The sequence below is a fragment of the Conger conger genome, chromosome 6 (assembly GCF_963514075.1).
Source record: "Conger conger chromosome 6, fConCon1.1, whole genome shotgun sequence".
Classification (NCBI taxonomy): Eukaryota; Metazoa; Chordata; class Actinopteri; order Anguilliformes; family Congridae; genus Conger; species Conger conger.
Genome location: NC_083765.1, coordinates 51,035,779 through 51,052,273, shown reverse-complemented (window position 1 = coordinate 51,052,273; position 16,495 = coordinate 51,035,779). Strand labels below are relative to the sequence as shown.

Below are 16,495 nucleotides of genomic sequence, written 5' to 3'. Positions count from 1 at the left end.
GGTTCTTTTTGTCTAAAGGTCTGAAGGCCTTCAGTGTGACAAGTACACAAGAGGGACTCAGAACTCGCAGCACTGTCACAACATCCAGTATTATTAAAAGCACGTCACCTTTTTGGCATTTGTTTCATGGTTTCACACACAAATAAATAGTGACCAGATTCTTCTTCAATGAACTTCGACACCCTCTGATCTCCTGTAAACACACACACACATACATATAGAATGTACAGTATATGAACAACCTCAGCCACAAAACCCTGAACTGTTTGTTGCTTTACTTAATTTTACAATTAAGCAATTCAGTAATTATAATATCATGCATCTACCAGACAGGAAATGTACCCTCAACCTTTTGCATGGCGGAACACCTCCCATTGTAAGTGCACTGCTGCCACCTACTGCCAAGAACACGTACGTGCAAGTCATACACTTTGTCTGAAATCTGAAATAAGGATTAGCTGTGCCAGATATCATGCAGTTCTATATCGTATCGGTCAACACGCCACCGTATGGGTCAAGCCTCTCCGAGCTTGAGCGGTCAGGACAGTGCTTCCCAAACTCAGTCCTGGCAACCCCCTGTGTATGCTGGTTGTCATTCAGACCACAATTGCAATCAAGTTTTTTAACAAGCAGTTCATATTGTGCTGTATTGCAAACAATCACATAAACAAAAATACATTTTTGATCAAATGAAAGACTGAGGTTAATCAATATGCTCCTATTTATTGTTTTATTTCATTAATAATTAACACCATAAGGTGTATTTTGTCTGGATTTTTTTCATTATCTTCCTGATGGTTAGTTTAAGCAGCCAGGTGTCCGCACTTTCACCAATTAGGAGCATATTGATTAACAATGTACTTATTTTTATGCAGATGTTTGCAATATAGCACAATAAGCAAAATATGAACTTGGGAATTGTATTCTTCATGGCATGCATAGCTATATCTGACAATGTGGCTTACGTTACCCCTCTAAATGTGAAGCACCTAATAAAGGCAAATTAACTGCTTGTTCAAAATTCTGAGATTGCAGTTATGGTTGGAATGAAAAGCAGCATACATAGGGGGGCCCTGTGGGAGGTAGCGTTGGAGCGGTCACACGCTGTGCCTAAGGCCCGGTCTTCAACGAGGCATGACTGGGGCCAGGACTGGGTACGCCAGGCCCTGTCTCTTTGGGCTCCCAGTGAGGAGCTCAGGCCCTGGGCCCTTGCTGGCTTCAGGCGGGGTTGCCTGGTGGCTCAGCCACATTGCAGCCATCCAAAGGCCTTGACACTGATAGTTGTAGCCTCCGGTTTTAAAGTTCAGGCCTTCAATGGCGTTCAGTGTACCCAGTCTCCTTGGGTCATGGGTGGGCAATTCCTGTCCTGGAGGGCCGGTGTGTATGCAGGTTTTTGTTTCCATCAATTACTCTAGCTAAATGAGCTAATTGGCCGTATACAACACTAGTTCACTCAGATTAGATCACAGCAAAACAATATCATACAGGGACACAAGAACAGTCTTTGACTGGCATTAATGCATTCATCAAGAAATGTAGCTAAAATGTCAGATGACTTGAATGTTAGAACCGATTAAATAATTAAGACCAGCAGTTGGCCTGAAAACCATAAACAGATAAGGCCCTCATTACCCACCTCTGGTGGAGAGCGCTTTCAGCAGTGAGCTCAGCATTGTTGGGGAAAGGAGCAGCAACACTCCTGCTCTCTGGTGAGATAGGAAAGAAGGTTCTGAAAAGCTTCAACCATTTTGTGAAACGTCTGCCTTTCCGAATGCTTTCCCCTCTCGCTCCTCTTTTTTTGTCCGTGAGGCGTGGGGACTGGTTCACCACAGTGGACCTCCGCGATGCTTATTTCCACATCTTCATTCACAGGAATCACAGGAAATGCTTCTGGTTTTTATTTTCAAGGCAAAGTGTACGAGCACAAGGTTCTCCCCTTTGGCCTGTCCCTGGCTGCCCATACCTTAACAAAATGTATAGATACGGCGCTCTCTCCACTCCGGCACCAGGGTGTTCCCATGGCAAACTATGCTAATCAATTCGACCTTTAATAGGCAGCCAATGAAGGGTTTTAAGCACCAGACTGATATGCTCCCATTTCTTAGTTCTAGTAGCAAACCCTAGCAGTTGCATTCTGTAGAATTTGCAGGCGTTTCAGAGCTGGATTGGTGGAGCCAGACAGTAAAACACTACAATAATCCAACCATGAGGTAACAAGTGCATGCACTATGTGTTCCTGGAGGGACAACATCTTCCTTAATTTGGAAATGTTCCTCAGGTGGGAAAAGGAAATGTTCCTCAGGTGGAAGAAGAGAAATGTTCCTCAGGTGGAAGGAGGCCACTCTGGTGATATTATTAATATGGGCCTGGAAAGGCAGTTAGGAATCAATAATTACACCAAGGTTTTTAACGACCACTTTGGCAGAAATATCAGTATTGTCTGAATTTAATAATGGCAAGAGGGCATTACAATAGTCCAATCCGGATGTAATAAAACCTTTCGACATCATGTACTGACAACATTTCCTAATTTTGGCTGTATTCCTTGAGTGAAAGAAAGCAATCCTAGAAGTGTTTTTTTATATGTGTTTCAAAAGAGTAAATACACAGCTCAGGATCAAAAGTGACACCAAGGTTTTTGAAGACTGCACTCGAAGCCACAGAGACACCATCAAGGTGAAATGTAATATCAGACATTTTGGGCCAACAACCAATATTTCTGTTTTACCAGAGTTAAGGAGGAGAACATCTTGGGCCATCTAGTCCTTTATGTCTTTGAGGCAGGCTACCATGTTTGATAGTTTCTGGAAGTGTTTGGCTTGAATCTCCAGCCTGTGTTTCCCAGAAGGTAATGGGCGCTTGAATGCAGAGACTGGTTTATGGACGGTCACCCGATAACGACACTCCCAGAAAATATGGCAACGTTAGCATACAAATATTACAGAACCTACCTTGGCTAGCCTGAGCGATATGACTGACAGCTCTGACTACGTCGAATTATAGAGGACGAGCCTTTCAATTTTGACGAAGATATCTGACAAAGTTTTGCCCCATATTTAAGCAATGGCTACACTCACAGTGATCTTATAAATGCCGACACACATAATCTAAGCATTTAATCCAAATAAGCTCAACTGAAAAAAGCTCCTTCAAGCCTACATTTCTTTAAAAGAAATGACTACTCCCTCGCAAACACACACAAGCTATCAAAGGAAGCATTGCCAATTTCCAATGACATCATCCAACCTAGATCTGTAAATATCCCCCATCCTCTCTCCAAGAACCTGATTCCCATTGATTTGGTGACCTATATACAGCACACACACACACACACACACACACACCAGTGCTTTCTGTCCGTCCCATTCTCCCCCCCCGCCTGCCTCTGCACTCTCTCCGTTTCAGTACCACTTAGCCATTCTCCTTCTCTTTTATGAAAAGCAAGAAAGGCCAAAAATAGTTCAGGTTGGACACAGAGGGGGGAAAAACCACCTTTTGGTGAGACACTGTGAGATATGAGGAGAGGCTGTAATACTCTGAGGAAATGTAGTGGTTATTACTGTATTTCATGAAGAGGGACATGATGGGGATGAATAAACCTCTACCTGCAAACCTGCCATTATATCTGACAGACTCTATGACCTGTTCGGGGACATGCTTTTAATGCTGTTTTTTGTGTTAAAACATTGATACAAGACCATTGTAAATCCCTTCCTATCGTTGAAATAGTGTCAGGAACCGGGCAGAGAGAACCAAGAGGAGACACAGGGATAACCTGAAGAATACAGGCTTTACTGACATGGAGCAGATCCAGAACGCAATACAAAAACAGGCAATGGTCGAAATCCAGGCAGACGGGTATATGCGGGGCAGGCAGAGTGAAATCATAAAACAGGCAGAGTTCAGAAACCAAGGAGACAGACCAAACCAGCAAGTACAAAAACAAAAATCCAAAACACACAGAGAGTCAGAACCAAAACCAGGCAGATATCAAAAACGCTAGGGACTTAGAAAACGGAGAACAGAGAAACACAGATGGCAAAAAGGGCACCGAGGTGACAAAAAGGCTCACTGACATGTTGACTCACCCACTGACTGTGTCCTTAAATTTGGGTTTCAAAATATACAATTGACGGCCCGGCGCTCTGTACCAAAACATTGTATAGCTGTACAATAATTCATGCTCATTGGCTAACAATGGGATGAAATTGCCCCAGCCAAGGGGGGCGGGGGATAAACAGTGTTGTGGTTTGAAGGTGTTTGTTGCTGCAGTCCCTCTCTTGACCGTTAGAAGTCTGAAATTACCTATTGTACCTTTAATAGAGGTCCACTGCAGCTGGAATGAAATGTTTGTTAAATGTTTGAATAGAGAAGATAAACAGTGGAAAGTATAAACCGTGGGATGGATTTCATCAGGAGTAAACAGAACTCAAAACTTGAGAATTCATTTCACTCACTGGAGGCTGGTAGACTGCGTGTGTGTGTGTGTGTGTGTGTGTGTGTGTGTGTTATAATTCCATCCAGTATTGGGTTCCTTCTCAAAACCTCTCAAGTCCTGCACCCAATGGACATTTCATCATGGACAGGGCACATATCGACTTGTTGTCCCCATCTCACTCCCACTCATTCACGAGGAAAGTATACAAAAAAATATCGATTACACTCCCAGAGGCCATCATCTATGCCATCTAACACTGGGGCAAGCAGCTGTATGTGGATAAAAATAAGTGCACTTCCTGGACACACGCAGGACGCAGAAGAGAACCATCTGCTGTCTCCATCCAACCTCTCTGCTGACTTTACATTTTTAGACATCTGCCATCAATTTTGGAGGCTGCAGACAAGCATGAGCTCACCTCTGAAGCACACGTTGCCAAGAGCTGCTCCTTATCACACTGGAATTTGCTTACAGCCAGGCTTGCATAGATATAAGTCACAGGGAGACATGCCCAGGTCAACAGGTGGACTTGCAGGCGCCCAATCAACAAATGGGAGTTGCTGATATAACCCATTACATTTACATTTTAGTCATTTGGCAGACGCTTTTAATCCAAAGCGACTTACAAGTGCATAGGTTCTACTATAAGTCAAAGCATCACATCCAGAACTAGCAAAATACACATGAAATGCTGTTCTAAACATAGTTGTCATCATAAGTGCATTTTCTTTTCTTTTTTTGGGGGGGGGGGTTAGACAAGGATAGGGATATCAGAAAGGAGGGGCAGGGGAAGGAGGGAGGACTAAGGTAGAGTTTGAAAAGGTGGGTTTTGAGTCTGCGTCGAAATAGGGGGAGGGATTCTGCTGTTCTGACAGTGGTAGGCAAGTCATTCCACCACTGAGGAACCAGAACGGAAAACAGGCGTGAACGTGCAGCTCGACCGCCAGGTGCACGTAGAGAGGGAACCATAAGGCGACCAGAGCTGGCAGACCGGAGTGGTCTAGCTGGGGAGTAGGGAGTGATCAGGGATTGTATGTAAGGTGGGGCAGTCCCCTTAGCAGCCTGAAATGCCAACACTAGGGCCTTGAAACGGATGCGTGCGGCAATAGGAAGCCAGTGGAGGCCAATGAGATGCGGGGACAAACCCAGGGACAAAAATGGGACAAAAATGGGTTAAAACAGAAATATAATTATTTTTATAAAACGTAAACGTAAAATATCCACCGTTTCTGGTGCATTATGACAACGCACTGCTAGCCAGCAACTGGAGTTCACGCAGCCAGTCTCAATTCTGATTGGCTATCACATGCAAACTGCGTGATAAAATGATAAACTTCTGGTCACGCGGAGAACGCAGAGAGAAAGGACGCATGGAATTAATTGCCCTGGAAGAGTTACTGAATGCAAAGCCATGACTAATGAGGCAAGACCTTTTCTGTTCTGTGTGGCATGTTTTCTTATGCATGTTTGTAATGAGAAGAATGGCATAACGCAACTTGAACAATCTTTTCATTTTAATACATGACAGTAGTCTTGTTAAAATAACTACAGTAGTGCTGACTGACACAAATGACAGATATTTGTAAAAATCCATTAATCTGATATTTTACAACAATTTCTCTCTTGACATAATTAATATGTAATTAACCAAGAGTGTCACTCTCTTAAACAAATGTCTCTTAGTGCAAAGTCCCTAATGTGAATGCTGGTTCGGTTTTTTCCCCTTGCATGATTTAATGTATGACTCATTATTGTCTGATTATATTGTTATATGCTTATTGCATTGCTCATTGTGTGCAATCCATTCCCTTTGGGGGAATAAAGGTTGTGAAGACATGATTACCATCAAAGGTACAATAGGTAATTTCTGACTAACTGCCAAGAGAAGAATAGCAGCAAACCACAACACTGTTTATCCCTCCCCTTCCCTGTGAACACGCTGAAGTTGAAACGCCATTGGCGGTGGCAATTAGGACCAATTTTCAACCAATGAGCTTGAATTATTGTACAGCTATACGATGTTTTGGTACAGAGTCAACCCGTCAACTGCATATTTTGAAACCCAAATTTAAGGACTATAAACACAGGTGCGAGTCAACATGTCAGTGAGCCTTTTTCAATTATAAGATGGGATTTACAATGGTCTTACCGACAAAAATCATGCTTAGTGTACCATTAAACAAGAAATGATCATTACACCTGCCATGATGCCGTAACAAACATCACACCATAGTAGGTAATTGAGCTACAGGTTTAATGCGGAATTAAAACTAGCCCATAATAAATGTTTTGGCGATGTTTTATTGAAACATCATTCTGATGCATTGATCACATTGTATTTAGCCAGAGGAAAATATGTGCAAAGGCTTCCTCTTATTTATGAGATTTGTAAGAAGTAAATAAAAAAATTCTGGATCTGCCACAAAATAACTTTTTGGGAGAAACATCTGCCTTATCCTCGTCTTCCATTGTGTTCGTAGAGACTACGGAAACTGCCTATACACCCTATAAATTAATTAAGGTGCACCACACCCACTGATAATTGTGTTAGCATGATCCAGCCCATCTGCATCACGCACCTTGATCTGCGGGCCCCTCGCTTGACTTTGGGAAAATGGCGACATTCAATAGCCACGCACCTCACCGCGTGACTGCACCAAAGTGCCATGCGATGTTGATTCCAGAAAATACGGGCCCTAGTGTATTCAGCATACTTGTGCTCGCGTTTATATAAGAAGGGAATTTAATTAGATTAACATTAAGCTTTAATCATTGATACAAAAATCACATTTGACAAGAAAATCGTAAGAAATTACTTCTGGGTTACCATCCAGGATCGGAACGCAGATCACAAAATGGGCGCATCTGATTTTTGTCTCAGCTCATGCTTTACATTTATTATGATGCAAAGGCATTATTCAGCATTTCAAAACTATATGAAATGGTTGACCACTTTATTAGATACACCTGTACACCAGCCAATTAATGCCAATATCTAATATCAGCCAATCAGCAAGCGAATACATAAAAGCATGCAGACAAGGTCAAGAGGTTCAGGTGTTAACGCCAAACATCAGAAGGGGGAAAGGCCCGGACACACCAAACCGACGGTCCGCCAACGGCCGAGTTGCACGTACGTTCTGCGCCTGCGTGAGAGGTAATAACTCGTCTTTCAAAAAATGGAAACCGGAAGACCGGGGAATGCGTTTGCATTGCGTTGGACCTAGAAGCAGCCATCGTCTCGCTCACAACAAACAGTTTGCAGCAATTTCCTTGTTCTCTCGCTATTTAGTAATACTAATCGAAAATTATGTCTGGTAGTGATAGTAACTTTGGAATGGCTTGCTTTCGTCGCTTCCGTTTCTCTTCTCGTGCACTGATTTGCTAGCTGGACAGCCAATCAGAGAGCTCTCTCATCGACGGCTCCGGGGGCTCCGACGCCGTTTCAATGTTGAATCGGCGTCGGAGCCCTGCAAAAATCGGTGTGCGGGACACACCGGAAAGACTCGGCCGACAGGGCGCCACCGAAGTCCGACAATAAAATACCTAAAAGTGGTTATTGAATGGATATGGTAATGCAGTGTGAGTAGTGTAGCTGGTGTCCTCAGTCTCAATGGGGTCAAGGCTGTTATATGAAGGCACATACACCAGTGTGAGGTTCTGAGCTTGGCTTGAAGCTGCTGGACTTCATTGTATGAATGTGATTGTGATGAACACATTTACCAGGGGAGGGATCTTGTGGATGGGGGAAATCGTAGCCAATGACTTGCTGTTGCAGAGGAGACTGAAAGAGCCTAGGGAGTCTTTTTCCTAGGAAGATGGACGCTTCGATGTGTGCCGCTGGGGGAAATTCTGTTGTTGTCCGTATTCAATGCATTTGGTACAAATGTCCTCGCAAGAGCAGGGCCTAGACCGATTACTTCATAGATACGAGGAGCACGTGTACTCGCAAGAGAATCGCCTTCATTGGGTGTAGTTCCACTATGATGATACCCATAGTGTATAGTGTATAGACTCGGTCTATCAAGGTTTCCAAGATTACTACCACTTTGGCTAGGGCCAGCTAAATGGTGGCCATTCGAACTCCCAAAATAGATATCAACGAGACTGATTTTACTCGGGCTATTCTGAACGTGGAGAGATCCATCGTGATCATAGTGGTCTCTTTCACTTGTGGTTTGTTCAGATACAGGTTGGTGGTACGTATTCTCACGGTGTGCCTGATGGTGTTCACTGTGGCCAATCTCACTGTGGGCAGACCCAAAGTGGATAGTAGATGGATGGATCACATTTGGGGCAAGGTTATTGTGATCATAGTGGTTCTGTTCACGTGTACTTTGTGCAGATCCATATTGGCCGTATGCATTTCCAATGTGCTCCGAAATGTCGACACTGGGTATGCCTACAGTGGGGTTGCTCCCAAAGTTGGTGGTGGGCGGATGAATCACATTTGGAGCAAAGCTATTATGATCATAGTGGTTCAGTTCATGGGTACTTTGGCTGTATGGACTTCCACTGTAACCGTGGGCAGACCCAAAGTTGACGGTGGATGGATGAATCGGATTTGGGGCAAGGTAGTTGTGATCATAGTGGTTCCCTTCATGGGTACTTTGTCCAGATACAGGTTGGCTGTATGTATTCCCACTGTGTGCATGATTCTCTTCACTGTGGCCAATCTCACTGTGGGCAGACCCAAAGTTGATGGTGGATGGATGAAACAGATTTGGGGCAAGGTTGTGGTGATCGTAGTTGTTTCCTTCATTGGCACTCGGTGCAGATACAGGTTGCCTGTATGCATTTCCACTGTGTGCATGATTCTCTTCACTGTGGCCAATCTCACTGTGGGCAGACCCAAAGTTGATGGTGGATGGATGAAACAGATTTGGGGCAAGGTTGTGGTGATCATAGTTGTTTCCTTCATTGGCACTCTGTGCAGATGCAGGATGCCTGTATGCATTTCCACTGTGGGCATGATTCTCTTCACTGTGGCCAATCTCACTGTGGGCAGACCCAAAGTTGATGGTGGATGGATGAAACAGATTTGGGGCAAGGTTGTGGTGATCATAGTTGTTTCCTTCATTGGCACTCTGTGCAGATACAGGTTGCCTGTATGCATTTCCACTGTGTGCATGATTCTCTTCACTGTGGCCAATCTCACTGTGGGCAGACCCAAAGTTGATGGTGGATGGATGAAACAGATTTGGGGCAAGGTTGTGGTGATCATAGTTGTTTCCTTCATTGGCACTCTGTGCAGATACAGGTTGCCTGTATGCATTTCCACTGTGTGCATGATTCTCTTCACTGTGGCCAATCTCACTGTGGGCAGACCCAAAGTTGATGGTGGATGGATGAAACAGATTTGGGGCAAGGTTGTGGTGATCATAGTTGTTTCCTTCATTGGCACTCTGTGCAGATACAGGTTGCCTGTATGCATTTCCACTGTGTGCATGATTGTTGTCACTGTGGCCAATCTCACTGTGGGCAGACCCAAAGTTGATGGTGGATGGATGAAACAGATTTGGGGCAAGGTTGTGGTGATCATAGTTGTTTCCTTCATTGGCACTCTGTGCAGATACAGGTTGGCGGTAGGTATTCCCACTGTGTGCATGATGGTCTTCATTGTGGCCAATCTCACTGTGGGCAGGAACAACACGCCTGGGCATGTTTCTGGGAATTGTTCCTCTATCTTCAGACCCAAAGTGGCCATGAGAGGTTCTTATTCGTCCACGGTTGAGCATACCAGTGGCCCTCGGGCCAGGGAAGTCTACACCGGCTGCATTCCCAATGAGGACAGGCCTCATCTGAATGGCTGAATGACTGATAATAAAGGGGAGATACTTAAGATCAGAGCCACTTGGTCGGCTTTGTCCGGACGCAAAGTGGCCAAAAGCACTTCCTGTGTGGCCAGCATTCATCGCACTTGGAGGATAACGCTTGCGATTTTCAATATTTCTGGATAAAGATCGGTTGATGGCACCTTCACCCTGGAAAGTATTGCGTACACTGTAGATACTGCCCCTATGGAAACTATGTGCAAAACGAACTCTCTTATAGAGAGTGGCGATTAATCTTCTCAGACCATGATTACCTACAATATAGACAGTTCCTCTCTTGCCAGGACTGGTCACACTTCTGCCATTTCGGGGATTCCCAAGGTGGATGGTATCGAGGCCATTTGCATGAGGGGTATGGCTTTGTGGATGATGATATTTTCTTGGCCTATAGCTGCTGGGGTGACTTCCACTCTGGGTTGAGCCAAAGCTGTAGACTAATAAAACATTCAAAGTAAGAATGGATTGCTGGAAGACTAGTTGTCATGGAAATGCATTTACAATGTCTAAATCTAAATAAACATTTTACACATTGCAGTCTAAACAGAAGTTCTAAAGTCAGAATTTGTTTTACAGGAGTAATAATGGATGTACTGCAACCAAGGCACAATTTAACAAAGACCATTCACCTCCTATAAGCACTGTGACAAAACATGGTAGAATTCACCCAATTATTGATTTCACCCCAGATGCAATGCCTATACAATTACAATTTAGGCATCATGCCTTGCATGCACAATAATTTGATGAAAGCAATTATTGTTAAATCAACTCTTATTTCATCAATTGTGATTAAGTTGTAAACCTGGCTTATTGCAGCAAGTTTGGATAGGTTCTCAGAAAACTCTGCTGCAAAAAGCAAGCTTTACTAGACAGTTATCTTGCAAGGTAACATGTAGGGCTAGCCTGGTTGGGAGCAGACGTGGTTCAAGCTCGACTTAACTGAACTTTTTGAAGAGATTGAATTTAAATTCCAAATATCTAATTATTTTGTAGTTTGCTTGTAGAATTATGGCCATTTTGCCAGGCTTCAGAACAATAGAACCAGTAGTGAACTCAAAGTATTTCCAATAAGAGTCTTTATTGGCAAACAGGCAGGTTGAACAGGCAAAGATCAGAAGCTGGGATGTTGAAGATAATGGTTCACAGTCAAGAGTCCAGGCAGGGGTTCATAGCCCGGGTTAACCGACACAGCAAGGGAAATCCGGTCACAGAGAGTGGTCATGGTCACAGGCAAATGTTTGTAAACGAGAAGGCAGTCCAAACTGTCCAAAAAAGAAAAACAACAAACAGTTCCATACAAAAATGGAGTAATGCGCGTTTAAAGTAAACGTTCATTTATTGCCTCCAAAAATATGTTTGCAATAAGCATTAGCCATTGATACTGCCGTTGAAAACCTATTTGCTCGTTTCCTGTTCTTATATATTCTGCATATCTATTCGAACACAAGGGGGCAATGACAACATAAATAAGTCAAAATAAAGCAAATATCATCATAATCAAACCAATCAATATTATTAAGAATTCAAAATTAATATTATGGAATAATATGTAGGCCTAAATGGCTCCTACAGACAGGTTTAAATCGAAACGGATAACGAAAAATGGGAATCAGGAAGTGGCAAGTGAAATTAATGAATGAGAATGAATAACAAGAAAACAGATAACAGTGGTCACAAAAGGCAAAACTCTGGGGTACAGAAAACAGATCATGACACATTTAAAATTTAAATGCAAGGCACTTAAGTTTTAAGTTATTTTGTTATTTCTTTCAATATTCTGGTGTAAATATGTAAGGTTTTAATTCCTTTTGATATTGTATAGATCAGTTGTTTTCAAACTTTTTAACAAGCTGTAATTTCTTCTAAATTAGGTACTGGTCATGTTTTGAGGGGGTATCATGTATTCTTATTACACGCCATATTATGTCTGAAATTTATATGCATGCAATAAAGAATGAAAGTCCCACATTCATAGTGTGCGTATCGTTATATTCCAAATATGTTGTAGATGTTTACTCCATCAAAATGTGTAGTATTATATGTCCCACACAAAGTAAGCCAAGGCCATGTAGTTTCAGGTTTTAAAAATATATATTTTTGTGTTGGATAAGAAAACAGGACTCATCGGACCAGGTGACCCCCTTCCATTGCACGAAGGTCCAGTTCCGACACTTTGGAAGGTGGGTTTCACACTCTGACCGGGCCATGAAGCCCCATAGACGCACAGAGTGTTGTGACACAGTCCTCCCTCACTCATCATTCTCTGTGACTTGTGCTACAGCACCCCTTCTGTCAGTTCAGACATTACATTACATGTCATCTGGCTGACGCTTTTATCCAAAGCGACTTACAGTTGATTAGACTGAGCAGAAGACGATCCTCCCCTGGAGCAATGCAGGGTTAAGGGCCTTGCTTGAGGGCCCAATGGCTACACCGGGGATCGAACCGCGGAACCAACCTTGCGGGTCCCAATCATGTACCTTACCCGCTACGCTACAGACCAGACGAGAACTATCATGGCCTTGGTTGCCCTCGTGTATCAATGAGCCTTGGGCACCCAGCACAACACAAGCGAAGCCAAACCTTGCCATTTTGAAGATGCACCATCATCTGGCCAGAATAAAGTTTTGAAATACTGGGCCCTGGGCATCAGACATATTACTCAGAAGTAGTACACAATACATGAGCCGAATTCAATCTAATCTCAGAATTCCGTTTGCATAAATAGTCCTATTCACCTACTTTAGTACACAATGCATCGGCCAAAGTCAATCAAATTTCAAAATTATATGTCTCACTGAATAATAAAAATAATTAGAAACACAATAACTTTAAAAATGAATAACAAAATAACAGTTGAGAGCAAAACATTTTAACGGATCAAATCAACCCTAGTGTGTCTGACTGTCCAACTGGCCCATCTGGATTCTATGATGGTTGTTTTTGTACCTACCCACTAGGAAATGATTTTAGAATAGATAACAGAATATATTTTCAAATAACATCCCAAGGCATTTACAATTTTAAGGCAATTTTAAGGACATGCCATGTGTCCGTACATCAACCTTGAATCCATCCTAAATCTACCCTTTCAGGGGGATCAAGATTATCCTGATTGTCAGCATCAAAACTAGGTTATGCGCATGCTCAAAGCCTGGATTCTGCACTCAAATAAGGGCATCATGTGCACGGTCTGTAATAATCTATACCTCCGTAGCACATGGGAAGTGGAAAGGGTTGGAGGGACCAGGTGGAGAAGCAGAGGAGAACACAGGAAACTAGCCTCTGTAGATGCTTGAGGGCAAAAATGTGATTTACTAAAGAAAACTACATCCGCCAATCTTTTTGTGATCATGACTCTCACTTTCCGTACTAGTTTGTGAAACAATGGTAGTTTGTCCAGATGGTTTTTAAATATTACGATTTACATTTATACATTTCATATTTCCGTAATGTGCTTTTCATATTAAATGTAACATTCCTTAAACAAGGTTCAGAATACCATTGGGGATGTATGATATTCCCCATTCAGTGCAAAAGTGTGCACTAAACAGGCTTTCTTCCAGGGAGCCACACACTAAGGCAGGGGTGCACAACAAGGGCCGATCCGTTTCAGGATTTTGTGCCAACTTTGCTCTCAATTACTTAATTAGCCCAATTACATCCTGCACTTAAAATTTGTGTGAGCACCAGTCACCCCCCCAGGACCGGAGGATAACTGAAGGCATGCTTGCTGGTCTAGTTATACATGCATCTATGTTCTAAGGCAGAGGTTCTTAACTCGGTCCTGGGGTACCCCTGTGTATGCTGGTTTTCGATCCCAACTGCCATTTATGAATTTTAACAAGCTTAAGAATGTACTTAATTAGGTACTTTTCATCTTCAAGGAGAACGTTAAACCACATTATGCCTGAAATAGCTTTGCATGGCATGAAGAATAAAATTTGTGTTCATATTGTACTTACTGCACCATCTTACCAACAAGAAGAGGTAACCAATAAATAACTGAGGTTAATTAATAGGCTCCTAATTAGGTAGTTGAACATGCAGGTTTGCCTTATAATCATTCTTCAACATCTCTCCAAAATAGTTCTGGTGGCAAGGTATTCCCACTTTCACCAATTAGGAGCCTACTGATTCACATCAGTATTTAATTTCATCAGTTAAAAATAAATATACAACTTTTTATGCTTTTTTTCCTGCAGAATGAATGCATCGTTTGCAATTTAGCACAATACGCAAAATATGAACAGAGGAATGTTATTTATGGTATGCATAGCCATCTGACAAAATGTGGTTTAAGATGGAAAGTTATTTGGGGATTAAGAAATTAACCACTTATTAAAATGCTTGGGGTTACACACACAAAGGGTACTCCAGGACAGTCTGGGAACCACAGTTCTAAGGTGGTACAGGACCTACTGGCTGAGGATTGTTCATTTTAACCAAAACGTTCCCAAACTTAATATGCAGCAAATCCCTTGAGTGTGATGCTTTCGAAAACCCGCTTTAATATGAAGCTGCATAGCCAATACCGAACTGACCCCTACATTAAATTCTTGATGAATTTAAACACCCTTCAGTTCTTTTGGCTTAACTGTGCACGGGAAAGGTCAACAGGCACAGTGAACCGAATGTTGTTTGTATTATACAAACTCAAACCACGTTGGTGAATAAGAGGCTAAAGGGTAGCACTAGGTAATGCAATGTATACTGTAGGTTACTCTTTTGGGACACATTATTTAAAAGAATCCCTGGTATTGTGATTCCAAACCACGTAAAAGCTTCATTAGAATATAGCCTTGAAATGATTACTCCCAACGATGGGGGATGGTGTGCATGTAAAGTATTGGTGTGCATGTAAAAGAAATAGCTAACGAGCCTTCAGGAGTGATTCTTACCTGCGGAAGCATCAGTCATATTTACACTCAAAGCCCAAACTGAACAGAGCAAAGGCATCCTGCAGAACAGAAGGCAGACCCATTAACTTTCAACGTAGCTTTTTATGATAAGACGACATGATTGCCCATGTTTAAAAAATAATCAACATACCCTAAACACAATCCATTAGCCATAATTATCATTCAGGGTTGGCATCCATTAGACAGACTAGACCAGGGGACCGTATGGAAGCCGAGAGCAAGAAAACATTTATTTACCGTCTCTTCTATTGCCGTTGTTTTTGAAGGCTCGTTTGAACATTAAACACACCAGGTGATTCAGACGCTGATATGCTGCTAATTGAAAGACGGATATTTAGATCCTGCAGGACTCCACCTCTACGACCTGCTATGCTCATAGTAGTGGCATTAACCACAGGGCTGTTCGCACAGCAACACGTAATTGTAAAATTGGAATAGGTGGCACATTAACTAAGGCTTCTTGGGTCAGAATCGGTCGCTACTACAAAGCTGAAAACAAGAAGACACGAGTATCGACCCATGATTGAACTAGGTCTAACTAGATCTACTTGCTTGCACGAATTATGGCTGAGATTTAATAAACGTTCGTGCTTAACTGACTAACAAGCAGGCTACAGTATAAGCTATATATATATATACTAAAACGAAAACTGAAATGAAACTAGGCTACCATCTCACGAATTGTCCTACAGTTATATTTCTAATGCGGGAACGGCGATCGATGCGGTTTTTTTTGCCCTCAACAGCACACTGGGGGCAGACGGCCGTGTTTAGCTTGATGTTCCTACCGAAGCGAACTACATTGTACGCTCTAAATGGATAGTTGCTCCAATTAAGTTAAGATTGCCTTTCCCCAACCCCCTGGACTGAGTTGAAAAATATAATTTGTTATTGTATATATGTTGTGAGCGAAACGGAGGGGAAAAGGATCGCATTAACCACACCTCTCTTTTTAAAATTAGTTTTTACCTGATTGATTAGCAAACATGCAGGCGCGAGATTACCCTTTTGATACGACCGTCTGGCCAGGGCGCTGTTGAGGGCAAACTTACAGCCGGAAGGGTACATTCTTGAGCACCTAAAACTTACTCTTGATAGAATATATTTAATATAGTAGCCTATTAGTCCTACCTGAAACAATTACACTAAAGTTGATTCTTAACTCAAGAATGTAACCATAATTAAGGGAAGTGACGTGTAGGTTTGAAGAAGCGTGGATGGAGGCGACTGTATTTTCGTTATCTTTGGCGGAATGGCTTAGTTCAGGGGTCGGCAACCCTGGTCCTGGAGAGCCGCAGGGT

The 16,495-nt window shown here is 42.6% G+C and overlaps 1 protein-coding gene across 7 annotated transcripts in view; it reads right to left on the bottom strand.

Annotated features, from left to right (window-relative positions):
• The window catches only part of LOC133131304 (filaggrin-like), a 16,889-nt gene extending 413 nt beyond the window's left edge, over nucleotides 1-16,476 (bottom strand). Inside the window, exons 1-4 of one of the 7 annotated variants that reach the window (XR_009709002.1) lie at nucleotides 15,325-16,240; nucleotides 15,174-15,232; nucleotides 10,527-10,706; nucleotides 1-193 (exon numbers count right to left, since the gene is read on the bottom strand). The exon at nucleotides 1-193 is cut by the window's left edge and continues 413 nt beyond it. Coding sequence is in view for 4 of the 7 variants with exons in the window: in XM_061246603.1 (XP_061102587.1) it covers nucleotides 8,233-10,706; nucleotides 15,174-15,232; nucleotides 15,325-15,356 (2,565 nt within the window). In the remaining 3 variants the exon portion in view is untranslated. Of the gene's footprint in view, nucleotides 194-7,038; nucleotides 10,707-11,359; nucleotides 11,535-15,173; nucleotides 15,233-15,324; nucleotides 16,256-16,325 lie in introns of those variants that run through there. The other 6 variants (XM_061246606.1, XM_061246603.1, XM_061246605.1 and 3 more) reach the window with 6 other exon arrangements.
• Nucleotides 16,477-16,495: the final 19 nt, after the last annotated feature.